At 49.4% G+C, this 18,243-nt stretch overlaps 1 protein-coding gene across 1 annotated transcript; it reads left to right on the top strand.

Annotated features, from left to right (window-relative positions):
• The first annotated feature begins 8,398 nt into the window (after positions 1 to 8,398).
• On the top strand, positions 8,399 to 13,277 carry C1H1orf53 (chromosome 1 C1orf53 homolog). The gene is given in 3 exon segments (XM_059073646.2): positions 8,399 to 8,662; positions 11,792 to 11,893; positions 13,206 to 13,277. Coding segments are annotated over 3 exon segments (438 nt in total).
• Positions 13,278 to 18,243: the final 4,966 nt, after the last annotated feature.

Genomic DNA, 18,243 nt, shown 5'->3' with positions numbered 1-18,243 from the left:
TTTTAGGTGGACGCTGAATGATGCAAGCATATTTTATCAGACTCGAAATGACAATAATTTACTCTCTGACAATTTGGGGGACTGGAAGCCAAAATCTAGCAGGGCTGCCGTCCCTCTGGGGACTCCGGCCGGGGGGGGGGGGTCCTTTCCTTGCCTCGCCCAGCTTCCTGGGCTTCTGGCAGCATCTCTCCAGCGTCTCCCTCCATTGTCATATCATCATGTCCTCTGTATGTCAGTTATAAGGACACTTGTCACGGGATTCAGCACCGCCACCTCGGATAATCCAGGAGGACCTCCTCATCTCAAAATCCTTAGCTTAATTACATCTGAAAAGACCATTTCTTTCCAGAAAAGGTATCATTTATAGGTTCCAGAGATCAGAACACAGACATATATTTGGGGGGGCATGCACCATTAGCCCATTACAGGTCTAAATACCAGTGAAAACACAGGGCTTGTGAAATTGGATTTTCAAAAAGACCCAACGATAGGATGCCTAAAAGAAACTCATTTTAAAATATAAAAACACAAATAAATTAAAGGGGTAGGAAAAGCTATACCATGACAACCCTTATCAAAAGAAAGCTGGAGTGGTTATGCTAATATCAGACAAAGCACATTTCAGAACAAGAGAAACTATCAGAAGTAAAAAGGGACATTATATAATGATAACGGGGTAAATTCAAGGGGCTATCACAATCCTGTGTATTTATGCACCTGATAACAGAGCTTCAAAGTACATGAAGGAAAAGCTGAACAAATCACAAGCATAGACAAATCCAAAACTATCTTAACAATGCTATCGAAATGTGTCATCAAGAAATACCATCGGGCTTCCCTGGTGGCGCCGTGGTGGAGAGTCCGCCTGCCGATGCAGGGGACACGGGTTCGTGCCCCGGTCCGGGAAGATCCCACGTGCCGCGGAGCGGCTGGGCCCGTGAGCCGTGGCCGCTGAGCCTGCGCGTCCGGAGCCTGTGCTCCGCGGCGGGAGAGGCCACAACAGTGAGAGCCCCGCATTCCCCCCCGCCCCCCCCCCCCCAAAAAAAAAAAAAGAAAGAAAAGAAATAAAGAAATACCAGCAGTTGGTGGTGAGAGCATCCTTATAGAATTGTACAAATATGACCATTCACACAGCAAGTGTACAGTTTAGCTACATGTAGAAGATCCACGTTGCACAGGACTCCGCAGATGCATCAATTTTACACCTGTAGGAAAACCTAAAAGGCTTGTGTGCTATGCTGCTCACTGAGGCACATCCCGCCTGCTCACCACGGGGAGGATATTAACATAGACCATACTAGGCAGACGAGTCAGACACGTCAATGTCATGGATATTTGACCTGAAACTCAGTGTGCCTTTCACTGCAGTCATGGAACAGTGGACATGCTCTTCTCCCTCAGGCTGCAGCAAGAGTGCAGAGAACAAGGCTGTGATTTGTACGTTGTATTTACGACCTGAACCGAGATCTCTTTGCTGCCGTGCTGGTATGTGGGAAATCCCACAAAACAGTGGCTGCCCGTGTAATTGTAAAAGCACAACACGAATCCATCTTTTGTAATAAGGTACGAATGGAATCACATTCTCGCTGGCTCTTTAGCAATGTTCTTTCTGGGAAATACACTGTTAATACCGAATATCCATAAGAGTAGGTTTCATTTCGAATAATTGCATGAGCAAAGGGCTAGAAGTAATTAGTCTGGATGTTTTCCGAGGCAGCGACTGTGCGCATGTGGTTTATAGTTGGAATGATTGTCCAGGGTTAACGAGGCTGCACTTCACTGTCAACATACACTGACTTCCTTTGAAATGCAGCCCATACACTGCACTTGCCACTAACTCAATGACTGTTTGGGGGGAGCTTACTAAATAGATTACCCGAGAAAATCACGGTTACCTGGTTGTTCTCTTGGGATATTGTCTCCCAGGACAATAGGCTGAGATCAACCGATGTGTTGATAAAACCCAACACTGATTCTTAACCATCAAATATTAGGGGAAAGTGCATTTGTATCATTTCTTTACTGTGTGACTCAGATGTGGGGTTTTGCTGCCGTTATGCGTTCATCCATTCATTTCAACAAACCTTTCTTTTTTAGCATTTCCTATGTACTGTGCTGCTAGGGATACAAAGATGATTAAGACAATCCTTTGCTCTTAAAGACCTCACACGCTGCTAGTAAAAAAGCCCTCATAAATACAAAACCATGCGAGAAGAAAGTGTAAACGTCGAGACACATTTTGGACACTATGGAGCACTGAAGTGGTATGCCCAGCCCAGCATGCAGAGGAGGCAATGAGCAAGATGAGCCGTCAGGGAGGGCTTCATAGAGGAGGGGACATAGGGACCGAGGTTTAGGGACAGGCATGACTTCACCACTTCAAGGAGCTGATGTATATCTTTGTCAGAATAAACATCACGCGTGAAGCATGAACAATCCGTCTCCGGCACTTAGGAGAGGGCCCTAACACAGAATAAGTCCTCATTATTTGGTATTGACATCAATGAGCCATTCTGTTCTAGCTGTAGCTGTGGGGAAAGAAATGATAAGAAACTGAACTAGAAGCATGATAGACGCAAAGGAGGACGGGTTTGAGACATAGATAAGTAAAACGGGTAGGACTTGGTGATCCCCTGGGTGGGGAGATGTGGAAAGAGTGAAGGGTCATTCTCTGAAAAGAGATCTCTCAATTTGCTGTGCTTTTTTTTGTGTGTGTGGTACGCGGGCCTCTCACTGTTGTGGCCTCTCCGGCTGCAGAGCACAGGCTCTGGACGTGCAGGCTCAGCGCCCATGGCCCACGGGCCCAGCCGCTCCGCAGCACGTGGGATCCTCCCGGACCGGGGCACGAACCTGTGTCCCCTGCATCGGCAGGCGGACTCTCAACCACTGCGCCACCAGGGAAGCCCCCTGCTGTGCTTTTAAAAGAGGAAACGGGGCAGGAGGACTTCAAAGGGAATGATGGTGAAGTCCATTCTGAGCTTGCGGGTATTTGTATCTGTACAGCAGGCAGGTGGAGAGTAGGTATGCGGACCTCACAAGCGCGGATCCTGAGCAGAGACCCGGGAGCCGTGAGCATGTAGGTAGCGGATTAAAAACGTGAGCACAGATTAAATCACGGGAGGGCGCAGTGTGCAGGGAGAAGGGCTGAGGGCTGCTGCTTTCAATGCAATCGGGTAAGTACCGTCTGTCCCAGTGCCCTGAATTTAACCAAGTCATGCCTGCCGCCTCACCTTGGCGGTGGGGGAAGAAGCTGGTCTACTGCTCAGTAGAGAGTGATTGCGAGGGTGGAGGAGGACCTGAAATGGCTAGATTCCTTCATGTCAGGCAGCCCATCCACAGCTTGTCTGTCCAGGGAGACAAAAACAAATTGGAAGGAGAGGAGCCGAGTGCAGGAGCGCTCCGGGCAGGCAGCGCTGGTGGGCGAGCACCCCTCGTGAAGAAAGCCGAGATTCGCTGGGCTGGCAAGCAAACGGTTATAATTCCCCGAAGAATTTTCTAAGACCAGCTCTGTAAAACAAAGTGTGCTATGGGATGTCGGGTGAAAAGAAACGAAGATTCCCTATGGGCGACCTTAGGGGCGTGTAACATTTGCTCTCAATCATAAGAATTGAGAGTGAAATGCGCTCTACGTGGAGCATGACATGTCATAACTCACCATCCGGCTATTTGAAAGACATCAAATACATAAATCAGTGTCCAAAAACAACTGCGCAAAACAGGCAGTGCCCGGACAAGACGTCTGTGCTCTGTGACCCCAGCACCCATTTGCCCACGAACAGTGCAGTACATTCATAATTCGTTAAAAGATAACACAGATAACACTTAAAATTCATCAGAGGCAGCTTTTGGGGGCTTACATCACACGATTTGATAATGTGTACGTATGTCCTGATTGTCAGTAAAATGGCCCAATGCTATTTAATAAATACAATTTAATAAGACCTCAGTTAGTATCTTTAATCACCCAGTTTTTAAAGTATTTATTTGCAATTATCAATCCACAGTAAATATTTTCAAATTTGCATCATTATGTAAAGAATGTTCATTTTAGAATTTCATATGAAATGTTTATCCACTAGCTAAGGATTATATATTTCAGAATGAACCACCACGGACTTGCCCATTTGAAAAGCCTTTATTCACTAAGTGTCATAGTAATCGGTAAAAAAGTACAGGTGGGGTTGTGGAGATACAAAGATGAAAACAGCATATTCCCTACCCCAGGGGCCCCCAAGCCCCGGGGCCACAGACCGCTACTGGTCCACAGCCTGTCAGGAACTGACCGCACAGCAGGAGGTAGCGCTGGGCCAGCAAATGAAGCTCCATCCGTATTTACAGCCGCTCCCCAGCGCTCAAATTACCGCCTGAGCTCCGCCTCCTGTCAGCGTGACGGTGAGTTGTCTAATTATTTCATTATCTATTACAATGTAATAATAATAGCAATAAAGTGCACCATAAATGTAATGCGCTTGAAGCATCCCCAAACCACCCTGCACCAGCACCCCACCCCATCCGTGGAAAAACCGTCTTCCACAAAAGAGGTCCCTGGTACTAAAAAGGTTGGGGACTGCTGCCCTACCATACCGTTTACAATCTGTTGAGAAAACAGTGCGCCCCAAATTACTACATAGAAAAAGCTAAAATGGGACAAATAATTGTGGGAGATCAAAGGAAGGACGTCTAGAGGGGAGTCAGAGGAACGACGAAAAGTGTTTTAAACAATAAGCAATTAATACTAAATGCTAAATGGACTGGGTGGGTTGCAGGAATTTGTTTTGCCTTTGCAAGTTGCACTGCAGTGGACATTTGTTAATTGTGCCCCCAGCATCAATACAGGCTGTTCTCAGGCCTGGGTCTGGGGGGTTCACAAGGCAGTTCCCGAGACAGGCCCCGACTGCCTTCGGCACAATCTATACTCATGAAGATCGGTTCAGGAGCGGACACATGACGAAGAGATGGCTGTTAGAACTTCTTGGGGCAAAAAGGCTTCTTCTCGTCCAGAAGCTTCATAACAAGACTCTCTTTTCAGCTGGACAAGGATGAGAAAGCTGTTTGCAGCCATCCTTCACCCACGAGAAAAGCACCTGCCTGAAAAGGCCACGAGCCATGAGAAGGCAGGGCTGGGAAAGGAGCCTGAGCCCTGGCCGTGGCACTGAGCTTGGATCAAGTCCCGCCTCACGGTGATGGGAGCCCATCCCTTTTACTGTAACCAGACAAAGCTGTGTGATCCACAGCCTACAACATACAGAGGCCTGATGGAACTATTTAAAAATCAATGCCTAGGGAAGCACATTCCTCTGAACCTCCTTCCTCCTCCAAATAACAAACATGTTCAGTGTCAACACAAGCATCACAGATGATAGAAAGGGTATAAAATATGTGCCATATCATGTAACATGCAGAGATGTGGCACAGAACTCTTTCTAAAGCAAACCTGGGTGTAAATGCTTCATAAGTAAAGTGGGAACTACATTTCCCATTCTAAGGTGGAACACTGTGCCCCCATTTTCATACAGGTGTGTCTACTGTGAACGCAGACAGTCGGAGAAGAAATGAGCACACCCTAGAATAAGGTAAGGGTCAAGATCCAAGGAGGCTCTTTCAAACAAGAGATGCAGTGAATGATTCCTTGACGTGCCACGACCCTGACTCCCAAGTGTGAAGATCAGATGAAAACTGAAACGGGCAGATAATCTATTCAAAGTCTAAATGACACTCTAATTATCAAATCCGGTTGGAAACGATTTGTACTAAAATACTTTATCAACTCTTAACTATACAGATTTCCAGCTCAGATTATGTTTAAAGATATATAAGAATGCACACACATGTAATGTGAAGAGTACAAAACAGCTTTCTTTTTTAAAAATGTTTATTTATTTATTAATTTGGCTGCGCCAGGCCTTTGTTGCGGCACGCAGGATCTTCGTTGCGGCATTCAGGATTTTTAGGGATCTATGTCCCTGACCAGGGATTGAACCCAGGTCCCCTGCATTGGGAGCGGGAAGTCTTAACCACTGGTCCACCAGGGAAGTCCCATAAAACAGCTTTCTGAGCCTAAATGCCCAAAGGCCTTACTAACTAATGGATGATTTTTTTTTTTTCTTTTTTTTTTTTTTTTTTGCGGTATGCGGGCCTCTCACTGTTGTGGCCTCTCCCATTGCGGAGCACAGGCTCCGGACGCGCAGGCCTGGCGGCCATGGCTCACGGGCTTAGTTGCTCCGCGGCATGTGGGATCTTCCCGGACCAGGGCACGAACCCGTGTCTCCTGCATCGGCAGGCGGATTCTCAACCACTGCGCCACCAGGGAAGCCCATAATGGATGATTTTTAAACCTGGGGATGGAGGAGATAAGGAAAGGTTCTGGTTAATTCATGATCTGCTTTACCGGGTAATCCAAAAGCTATCTTTTTTTAACATCTCTTTTTCCAAGTACTGTTTTTAAATTTTAAAATAATTAGATTCACAAGAAGTTGCAAAGATGTACAGCAGGTTCCCTTCACCCAGTTTCCCCCACTGGTTACATCTTATACACTTGTAACACAAATCAAAGACAGGAATGCGACATTGGAACAAAGTACTCTAGTTCTACCTCTAAACACATGTGTAGACTTCTGACATGACCAGAACACAGAACTATTCTATTATCACAAAGATCTCCCTCACTCCTACCCCTTTACATTCACACCTGCCCCTCATCCATCAAAGCAAAAGCTGCACAAACTAGTGTTTACTCTTCCTAGATGACTATGTATTTTCTATTTGAACCTGGTCTAGTCTATTTCATGTCTATGAAATTTGGTCTCCACCCTTTGAATTAATGTCATGAACTATTAATAGATCTTCATCCTCAATTTTAAAAACACTGTAATCAACTGGAACTTCCAGACTTATTTCCTTTATTTGAAAATTTGGTTTGACAAAAAAACACAAAAAGCAAACACACACAACTGATTTATGTTGAACTCCTTTTTCTAACCACAGTTGCTCTTTCCACAGCTTTACTGAGGGTCCCTCCTCAGGCTCTCACGTTTTGAACTCTTCTCAGATCACTAAGCAGTCTCCAGAGCCTGATAACTAATTTATTATTCCAACACAAAGGAAACTGGTCTGCAAAACAGGATTCTGATTTGTTAATTCACTATGAGATTCACTGTAACAGACCAATAGGGTCGTTTCAATCAGCACCTACCAAGAGAATCCAGATATGATTATAGGTAAATGCAGATGCCAAAAAAGGGGTGGTGATGGGTCAGGGTCATTCTTCTCCTGTACCACTCAACAATCTACTCTTGTCCTCAGGGATCAATTCCTGCCCTCATTTTCTCAAAAAGTGAAGAACACTTACAAAACGGCTACTCTTCAAGCCTGAAACACAGGCTGAGGGTGGGAGTCAGGAGTGGTGTTAATTTAATTCTAACGCCTGAAGTTACCTCCTGGGCTTGTGCTAATTTTCTCAAATTTAATTTTGTGGAGGGTAGCAGGATAACCTTCTCTCATCTTTCGGACAGGAAATATAATTTTAGTTTGGATTTTGCAAATTCTTTGCAACATGAAACCACCGCCCGTTCTTCCTTTTGGTCCTCATTTTAGTCTGGGCCAAAGAACCAGGCCGTGAGGGCTCCCCTTCCAGCTGCCCTCCAAGCACACATCACCTGTAGATACTCAGCCTTTTCTGGACGAGCCCAAGCGGGTTGTGAACAAACCTGGGGTATTTTGATCACTTTCTGGCATCTTAGTTGTAGCGATTATGCTGAAAGATCCCAAGACTAGTTTGACACGAGAAAAAAGGTCCACGTGTCACCTCAGAAGACCAATGGAACACCTAGAATCAAAGTCCAGAGACTGGAAAAGGCACGTTCTTCCCCGTCCCCGCATCTTGTGGGAGCCTCCTCAGCTGCCTAAGGTCCACTTTATCTGCCGGGCGGGGCCGGTGGGGCTGCGGAAGGCCGGGGTCCGGGTCCGGAGGGCGAGGGCGGGGTCGGGGGTCTGGGCTCCGAGGGGCAGGTCCAGGACCAGAGGAGGGGATCCGGGGTCAGGGGTCAAGGTCCGGAGCCGGAGAGTCGGGGCTGGGTCGGGGTCCAGGTCCGAGGGCAGGGATCGGAGGGCGGGGCCCGGGTCGGGGGTCGGAGGATGGGATCCAGGTCCAGAGGGAGGGGTCGGGGGTCGGAGGGCGGGATCCGAGTCCAGAGGCCGGGGCCGTGGGTCCGAGGGGGAGTCAGAGTCCGGAGGGTCGAGGCCAGGAGGTGGGGGTCGGGGTCCAGGACCGGAGGGCGGGTCCGGGGTCGAGGGTCGGAGGGCGGGGTCCGGGGTGGCGGGTCTGGGTCCAGCGTGGCTCGGCGGGAGCAGTACGGACCGCCCCGTGGCCCCAGCGCCCCGCCTCCCACAGGCGGCAGCCATGGCGGCCTGGCGGGTCCCGGCGTCCGCGGGCGCTGCGCTCGGGAGGCAGCCGTCCGCCGCCCCGCCGCCAGAACCGCCCCGGCTCGGAGAAGGGTTCTGACGGCGCCTCACCTTCACCCTCTTCTCCGCTTCGCAGGGAGACCGCGGCGGCTCTGGGCCCGACTCGCAGAGCGGGCCGGAGGGAGCAGCGAGGCGTACGGCAAGCCAAGAGTTAACAGCGGCGGAGGGGAAGATCTCGGAGCTTCACGCCGCCGCCAGCGCAGTGAGGCCCCGCCCCGTCCCTCAAGGGCACCCGGGTTGCTCCGCCCCTCCCCTCCCCGCCCGGACCGCAGCCCCAGGGACCATGCGCTTGCGCAGTGAGGCCCCTCCTCCCCAGACACCCCACCCCGCCCTCCGCGGGAGCTCCGCCCCCTGAAGCCCCACCCCCGAAGCCCCGCCCTCCCAGGCCGCCAGGTGATAGGTGCGCCTGCGCGTCCCTGGTCTGGAGAGGGATTGCTGGGGGCCGGCGCAGTCCTGCCTCGGGCGTCTGACGGTGTGCAAGCTTACCGCTCAGACCTTTTCGCTTGAAAACTGGCCACAGTTTGCTATTCCGGGCAAAGAGTTAACGTGGATCTATCCTGAGTATGAGCGCTACTCCTTTCTGATCAGTGTCCGAGCTAAACTTCGGTCGCAGTCTAGGGCCCGTCATCACTGTGTGCGTGTGTGCGCGCGTGTGTGTTTGGGGTTGGGGGAGTGGTGTAAGGTATTGATAGAGGAGGTAGAGGAGCTGAGAAGTCACAGGGAAATGTGTGTGTGTTTATCTGCAGTATCAGTTAAACACTGCCATCCAATGATTTCAATAATGAAAACATAAAACATGAACTTATTTTTAATTTTTGCTGTCATCCTTTCTTCCTTTCCACCTATCGGAGCAGAGTTTCAAAGGAAAGTATAAATAGGCGTTCACATTTTTACTAGACAATCTTGAGCTGTGTTTTCTTCTGGTTTGGGGATTTGACAATTGCTTGTTAGCACCAGTAGCAAAACTTATCACCGCCCTTAACGGTTTCTGACACAGACTACGTACGTTTAAGGGTAGCATGTTTATATTTGTATCATCTTGAAAGAGCAAGTGAATTCTGTGATAAAGATATAGAAAAGATACAAAAATAGCCTGTTGAATACACTGCGGGTGACCAGCACTTGGCATGACTAGTGTTATTTGGTCTGGCCTGAACCAGGGGAGCAGAGAAGAAAACCTTGGAGGTTGCCTAAAGTTGACTTTTCTTTTTCCAAGGGCAGTTAGTAGGCCCTGAGATCCACTTCTGTGTTGAAACTTCTGCACAAAGACTCTTTAGGAAATGACCGGCAGCTTTTGATGGTTCTTGTTTATACTCTTTTTACAATAATGTGTAATTTGTTCCCGTACTTCACTATATAAATGTGGTAAATGGAAGCAAAAAGTGTCATTCTCGGGCTTCCCTGGTGGCGCAGTGGTTGAGAGTCCGCCTGCCGATGCAGGGGACGTGGGTTCGTGCCCCGGTCCGGGAAGATCCCACGCGGAGCGGCTGGGCCCGTGCGCCATGGCCGCTGAGCCTGTGCGTCCGGAGCCTAAAAAAAAAAAGTGTCATTTTCTATAGAGCAAACACCAGTGGCCTGGAACCACGGGCTCAATCAGCCCGGAAGGGAAAGAAACTTTTTCTCACTCAAGGAATTCACACTGTTTCATCAGTGTCAGAATCGCAGGTTAAATGGCTGTCCAGGAGACCATAAGCAAACCCAGTAATGAGCTTGTTGTTTTTGTGGTTCAACAAATCAGAGCCCCTCCCAGTGGTCCTTCTTCCTTCCACACCTGCAGGCAGGTAGCTCTCTTACATGTGCTGACCTGCATCACCGGGCATCTTGCTCTCCAGTCAGACTGTCAGCACTCTTGCCCTGCCTTTGTCTGTTGCCACCATGACCTGAGGCTCACTTACAGATTACTGTGTGGGCAGCCATCAGAGTTTCCCCATTGACTTGGAAAGCAGGAGAACAGCCCAGGCCCAGGAGCAATCTGTTAGGCTCCCAGGTTCCAGAAGACCTCCAGCGATGAAAGGCGGCAAGAAGTCTGCTAACAGAGTTCCCAGCGTTCTTTTGCTTTTCTTCCAAGTCTTCCAACGTGGACATTGTAAATAAAGAAGCTTGACAATCGGTTGCTCTAAAGTAGTGTTCAGTGCCGCTGGTTTAATGTAATCTGCTTCTGCGGCCCCAGAGGATTCTGGAGGCCCCTTAGGCTGGCCTTGGGACTTGATTGCTGGATTTCTGCTGCCCTGGGCTCACTTTGCTGGAATGCCTTAGAGGAAGCCTAGGCTTGAACTCTAGTTGTCCTTTTACTCCACGCTTTATTCATGATGCATAGTTGATGAAAAGCTGAACCAGAACAAAATATTCAGCCGCTAAGGAAGACACTCCGAAGAAGTAGTTTGCGGCATACGCAAAAGTACATGTAAGAAGATATTTAAGTGTCACGTGTATTTTAATGGAAAGGCTCTATGCAAGAGTGGTGCAGAGTTACTGCGTGGTAAAAGGGTTATAGAAAAAGCCCAGGAGACAGTTCCCCTTCTGAATCTCAAGGCTAAATAATATCTCCCATGTGGCCCAAATCCACAGAAGAGCTTGCATTATTTGTCTTCACACAACGTGCTTGGGACAGCTTTTTAAGACTATGTTTGAATGTAGATAGAGGATGCCTGTATATTTCTACATCTGAAGTGCTGTAGTAAAAGCTGCTTTTGATCAAAGTCATGAAGCAGTGAGTGTTAATACGTTAAAAATAATAGTTTTATTTTGCTTAAAAATGTCACTAACGACACTCCAAAAAAAAAGAAAACAGCGCAAAATATTCAGTGCAGTAGCACACGATGAAGGTAAGGAAAAGTGTTAAATAATAGTAAAGGTAGGACTTTTCTCTAAGGACTGTTGGTTTTGATTAGCACCTTTCTGTAAGTTTAAATCATTATCCACATATTTTAAGTACTGAAATTGCAACTGCAACTTCTGAGTGAAAGTTCATTTTCAGCCTCTTAAGCTCTTAAAGTCATTAAATCACCCGATATTAAACTTGTTACCTAGAAACTGAATGAAAAATACCTGAGCAGTGGCTACATCGTTATTGGGTACAGAGGAGTTCTTGTTTTTCCATCAACTTCTCATTTTTCTCAAACTCTATATTTTCTCCTTATGTCACATAAAGTTGGATTGTGTATAATGTTGGAATGTATTCGGTCCTTAATTGCAAGTGCCACGAAAATTGCTGGGAAGAAGTTTAATATTGTTTGAAGAAAATGTTGCAGTATTTTATGAGTAGGAATGATGGTGAGGAGATACGATGAATATTGAGATGAATGAATTGTTTGATTTCACTACTCTTCAGGCTGGCCGGCTGACGTACGTGGACCCAGCTACCGGCCACATGGTGCTTACCCAGCTGGCCCACTTGCAGAGAGGCAGATGCTGCGTCTCTACCTGCAGACATATGAGTACCAATTCGGCAGGATGGCAGCAGTTTTTGGTGCTTCCGTGACTTCGTAGATACCTATTATTTGAAAAACAAGTCAAATAAAAATGCTAAATAGAACCTGGTGTGCACTTTTCACAAGCTACTCTGGCCATGGACATGAAGTCCTTAGCACCAACAGAGGACCTTTAAAGTTAATGGAATTTTGTAACGTTTCACCGTGAACATCAGTTCCTTGAAACGCTGTGTTTGGAAATTCATGGGAGTTCTTTATTACGAGGAAACTTTTCACGAGGTTTCAAATAAGTTGTGTTTACTAGGCACGTAGAAAGCGGGCAGGAAAAGAAATCAGGAATATTGCAAACTAGATCCCAGGAAGCATTTATTTTTCATTTTTAGCTGTATAAATGGATACTTGCCCAACATTGACAGGTGGGGTTTTTATAATGATAATGATTTCCTCCCTCCATATCCCTCCCTTCCTTTCCTCCTCCTCTTTCTCCTCCTTCTCTTCCTCCTTCTCCATTATTATTACTATTATTATTATGACCACTCCCCCTCCCCTCCTCTTTCTTCTTCTTCTCTCCCCCCCCCGCCCCGCCCATTCTTTCTGTGGCTGTTTTCTACTCTGTCTTTAAAATAACCATGAAACTTGCTACTCCAAACTTAGTGCTGTACGTTTCCTAAAATGTATATTTCAGCAGCCATATACCTCTATGCTCACTGATTAAGATGAACTAACTATGTAATACTTCCCTACTTTGAACAAAAAATAAATGGGAATGGATTCTTCCCTCTAACTTTTTAAAAGCATACTACTAGTAAGGTAAATTGTTATACAGTTAAGATTATAAAGAGATAACCTCAGTTTATAGACCACTTTGACTGTATGTTTGAGGGGCAAGAAGGAATTATTTCCTCTAACCGACCTACTTTCTAATCAAGGAGTTGACATTAAATGCTTGTATTAACAGTAGCCAGTATTGAAGAATTAAGCCTTCACTTTTATGGATGTTCCTACCTGTGTCATTAGCTGTTTCTAATCAAACCCATAAGAGCTTTGCCTGAATTGAGGAATGGAGGATTTTTTAAGGGTGAGGTTTTGACAGTAAAATTCTTGAAGTTGAAGGATGCATTTAGGAAGTGATTCTTGGACCCTAATTAGAACCATTTGCCAGATGTTGCCATCGTTCTCCTCTTAGTCTATAGAAGGTAGATCAAATAATCTATAGAACATTATTAGCAGTCTCTTTTTTTCACCATGAGAAGTGTACTTCTTCAAGACGATTGTTAAATAATTCAGCAGTAACCTGTTTTATTTCTTTTGCAGTGTCCATATGGTCAAGTCAATGTTAAAGATCCATCCAAAAAGAAGCAATTCAATTCACATTTTTATGTTTGAGAAGAATTTCATTTCTGTTCTCCATCTAATTGAGGCTTATTAAAAAAATAAATAAAACCTTAATCCAGAATTGCTTTCTGTGCTGTTAGTACTTGAGCACTAGTTTAATCTTAAACTTAAGCATATATTAATCTTAATCTTAAACATGTATTAAAAGAACATCAATAAAATCAAAAAGCTAGCAAATGTTTGTGTGTTTCTTTTCGGAATAAAAATTTATTTATTTATTTATGCTTGGCTGCGTGGGGTCTCGTTTCTGCACGCAGGCTTTCTCTAGTTGCGGCGAGCGGGGGCTACTCTTCGTTGTGGTGCCTGGGCTACTCATTGTGGTGGCTTCTCTTGTTGTGGAGCACGGGCTCTAGGCGCGTGGGCTTCGGTAGTTGCAACACGCGTGCTCAGTAGTTGTGGCTCACGGGCTCCGTGGCATGTGGGATCTTCCCGGACCAGGGCTCAAACGCGTGTCCCCTGCATTAGCAGGCGGATTCTTAACCACTGTACCACCAGGGAAGTCTCTGTTTGTGTGTATCTGAAGCACATTGATAATTATTTTCCTTTCTTTTTGCTTCATTATTAGATGTATGTCAAAGAAAGAAAGTAATGACTGTTCCATTAAATAAATAGCAGCAATCGGGTCACATTAGTAGCTCTTGATTTTTTTTTTTTTAATAGCCTCAGTTCTACTGTTTTCTCCTCGGTGTTAGCATCCCAAGGGAGGTTGCTGGCAAATAGAAGAGTTTGAATACATTCTTCCTTTTATTCACATCTTCAGCTATAAGGAGATTGATATGATGCTATATCATGCAGCATATGAGTGTCCAAGGAGGGCCATTCTGTGCCGAGAAACGCTCTCATCTTCCATCTTTTCTCCTAATAAAACCTTTAAATCATTCTGACTTGGGGGTCAGGCTGCTTCAGATGCTTCGATTAAACTATTTGTTTTTTCTCTCCCCCCCATTTTACTCCTCCATCTCTGATGGCACTTTGCAGGCTAATGAGTCTTAGGACCTTTTATTAGCTTTACACCTATTTCACTCACTGATGAGAAGACCCTGGGCTCCAGTCTCCAACCCAGGTTCTGGGTCCCCTCCCCCCGCCTCCTTTTCTGCTTCCCTCTGAGAACAGCAGCCCCCAGGAAGCCTTTTCCTTGCAGGGGAAAGCTGGTCAGTGAAATGGAAGGCTGGCTCTCCCCGGAGCTGACCCTCAGCTTTTTCTCCCAGCAGAATCTGAATGGTTCTCCAACATCTCAGAGGTCTGCGTCTGCCTTCGTCTCTGCCCGTGGCCCTCGACGAAGGTTTCTTCTAAAGCTTTCTAAAAATCTTAAGCAGCAAAAAGACTCTGGTGCCTTCTCCCACATTTGATTCCAAAGAAAACACCTTCTAAACTGTAAAATGAGTGAAAAGAAGCCCACTAAGTCTCTCATGTGCCGTGTGTTCATTTTACGTCAAATGGTAAGTTGTTTCCCCAAACTGTTGGCAGTGTTGGTGCCTCGGTGTTTCTGAGGCTCCTGACTGCGGTGCCCCGGGCCACACTGCCCCGGGGCCCTCCTTGGATGTAAAGAGCCGTGTCTGTGGCCTGGTGTGGCCCTCTCCAGGAACTGTGTGGAGGAGAACAGGAGAAGGAATCCGCATTGTGACAGAGGAGGCAGTCAGTCTTTCCAGAAAGGTTCATGGACTCCTGGGAGGCACTTTCCTTTCCACTCTCAGGTCAACGAGCAGCCAGCTAGCTCCATGTTTCCCACTAGACTTGCAGATTACCAAAGACACCGTCTGGGTGGGCGCTGTACGGGGCTTTCTTCAGCAAGCCCAAGAGGAAAACCAGAAGGAAATGGAGTGGAGAAGGCCAAGTTTCTGGAGACACAAGAGGAGGAGGAAAGCAAAGAGAAGAGCTCTATTTGCTTTTTGCAAGTTCACTTCGAGGCTCCTCCCCCATCCCCCGCCCCCTCCTGAGGCAGTGTTCTGAGACAGCCCCCTGACAGATGGGAATGAAGTAAGGGATGCCTCCCTCCGAGAGGCGGTTCCTTCCTTCTCCAGTGCACCTGCTGCAGTGCCGAACTGGCCCAAGACGGGAGGAGCCTTGCGCGGGACTTTGTGACTCTTCCTGGCAGAACTTCTAGGCTTCCTGGCAACAACAGCCAAGGAGCCGACGCTGGGAAGTGGGCGGGGAGGGGGACGCTCTTACTCTTTCCTGCCTCTGGAGCCAGGGAGCCGAGGGCTGAAGTTCGCCGCCGCCGCGGTTCTGGGGAGATGCTTGTGAACCACACGTCCGGGATGGCAGCGGCGGGTGCAAGCACGTTCAACACAATACGGCCACATACGTGGGCCTCGCCGCAAGAACTTCAGGTTCTGTTGTATTCGCACCTTGAAAAGTAAAAAGTCAGGTTTCTTACTGGCTGTGTGTGTACAAGTACACGTGGAGGCCGAGAAATAGACTTCCCAGTTTAAATCAACTCCGCCGCTTCTCCACTTGTAAGGTTTGGGGAGACTCCTGACGCCGCAAGGCAGGCACCGTAAATCCAGAGAGATTGATTTCTAGATTGTCTCTAATACTGAAGGAAGGACCCAAGGGAAGCTGGCGGTCTTTGCGGGGTTTCGCGGGGTGGAGGGCGGGGATACGTTCCTGCCGTGGTGGTTCTTGCCTTCGCGGGGAAGGCCTTGCCCCGGGCCGTTCTCCCAGCAGGTGGATTACGTGCACATCCCCCCCTCTTCAAAAAGCCACACCGACCCCATCGATTTTGCAGAGCAAGGAAGGGAAGGGCGTTTTTTTTTTTTTTTTTTTTCCCGAGTGCAACCTGGGGCTCCCACACCGGTGTGGGTGTCTTTGGACCGGAAGGGGCCTGGAGAAGGGGGGATGCTCCCCGGGCGCGGCGCGGGTCTTTGTTCCCCGCAGGGCGCCGTGTCCTAAGGCGACCGCAAGTCTGTCCCGCGCGCCCGGATCCACCGCCGGAGGCCAGCGGGGTCTCCAGACAAGGCTGGGGAAGGGGGCCCACGACCTGGCGGACGGCCATCGGCATGTCGCCTTCCCTTGAGCACTTGGAGGCCTCACGGTCCCCGCCTTTCCCCGAAGGAGCCCCCCCCCCACGCCTACTGCGTGTCAACATCTGCCTTTTCATTTTCTTTACATTCGAGCAAAGGCTTGAGTTGTGGACGGGACGTCTGACCGTGAAGGAGGATTGAAACTCGGTGCTCTTTTTTACTACCCTGCAATAATTAAAAGGTACTTCTGGGTGCCAGAAGTATCCCCTCCCTCAGGAAAAAAAAGAAAGTCAGATGTTTAAGTGTGTGTGGGGGTGGTGGTGGCGGGGGGGGGAGTTGGCACCCTCTTGCGCGCCTCTGGAGAGCCCGATCTCTGAGAAAATGTCGTGGAAGACCTCGCAGCCGTCTCTTGCCCACCCAGGCCCGCGGGACGCCCTGCAGCGCGCCCGAGGCCCGCACTCGTTGATCCTCGCCCCCTACAAACGGTTTCCAGGTTGGGCTCCTGACACAAAGCCTCCAGACTCACGCCCCACCCTCCTCCTGAGACCGTGGGCGTAAAGGAGAGTAAAAAGTCGGAATCATGGGCTCTGGGGGGATTGGAAGGTTCCTGGCGACAGCATCTTCCCATCCGAAATTTGTATTCTACAGGGTGAGCTTCGGTGTGCGCTTCAGTGCGCGCGCGCGCGCGCGCCTCTGCCTCTGTGTGTGTGTGTGTGTGTGTGTGTGTGTGTGTGTGTGTGTAGAATGCGTGTTTTTTGTCAAATACCTAAAACGGTTCGTGACCCCAAAGAGGATTAAACCCACTGCTGTGGACACAGATGAGTGGGAGCATCTGAAGGCCTTCGGGTCGGCGTCGCCGTCCATCCATTCGACGGCCTAGCCAGCGAGCCGAGGAGCTGCCCGGGGAGGCTTATCCCCTCCCCGGCTGGGAAAACGAACCGAGACGGGGGGGGGGGTTCTCGAGGACAGAAAGAGCTAAAGAGGACGGGCTGGGAAGGGGGACGTCGGGGGTGAGGGGAACTCAGAAGGTAAACTAGTAGGAAGAGTTGGCTGGTGGGACTGGCTAGTGCAACCAAGGGTTCGGGTAGAAAGGGGGACTCTAGCGGCGTGCTCTGAGCTACGTCCCGGGACTTGGGACGGACAGAGAAAGCCCGAGGGCTTTGGTTCGCGGCCCCTGCTGGATGCCTTGCCAGCCCTAAACCGTGGGCAGAGCTTGCGGGGCGGGCGAAGGGGTGGGTCTACCCCGGCACAGTCCCACGGGCCCCCGTGCCGGGCAGAGGTCTCCTGCGGCTCGCGGATGCGCGGGACCCCCCAACCCTCTGCGCGCTCGGCCCGCGCCCTGCGGAGGAGCCCTTGCTGTGGCCCAGGGGTGGAGGGGTAGGAAGGGAGCGCGGCAGCATCACCCGGACCCGCATCGCGGAGCGGCCAGTCTCTCGGCCCACAGCCCTTCCGCACCCGCGCTGGAAGCTCCCAGTGATTCCCCCGCCCCCGTCTCTGAGCGCGAGGGGCGCGCCGGGTGGGCGAGTGGGTAAATAATTGGCCAGAGGCCAGGCTTCCGGTTCTCTCTTCGTTTCCCCGCGGCCCGACTGCGCCCTTGGTTGCTGGGGCGACGCAGCCCCTCGGGAAGCCGAGACCAGGTAACCGGGCCCCCGTCCCGTCCAGGTGGGGGAGTCTGTCTGTGTCCCCGCGAACTCTCGTTTCCCGGGGTTTGAGTTAGTTTTCTCCCGGCTGGATCTCCATCCCCGCCTCCTAGCCAGAGCCGGGCTGCAGAGATACCTCGGGCCCTCGCGCTGAGCCGGCCGAGAACGCCACCCTCGAGCGCGCGCAGAACGCACCCCAAGGTGCTGGGTTGCTGGCGCCGAGCCCGGGAGCGCAGAGAGGGAAGGGAGGACCGCGAGGGAAAGGCGGGGAGGTGACGGGTGAGCAATCGGTGGCTTAGCCCGGCTCCCCGCAGGAGCTACCGCCTGCTCGCCGTCTATGCAGGCACCAGCTGG

Source organism: Kogia breviceps, chromosome 1 (genome assembly GCF_026419965.1).
Source record: "Kogia breviceps isolate mKogBre1 chromosome 1, mKogBre1 haplotype 1, whole genome shotgun sequence".
In the NCBI taxonomy this organism is placed as follows: domain Eukaryota; kingdom Metazoa; phylum Chordata; class Mammalia; order Artiodactyla; family Physeteridae; genus Kogia; species Kogia breviceps.
This window is presented reverse-complemented; position numbering and strand designations above follow the sequence as displayed.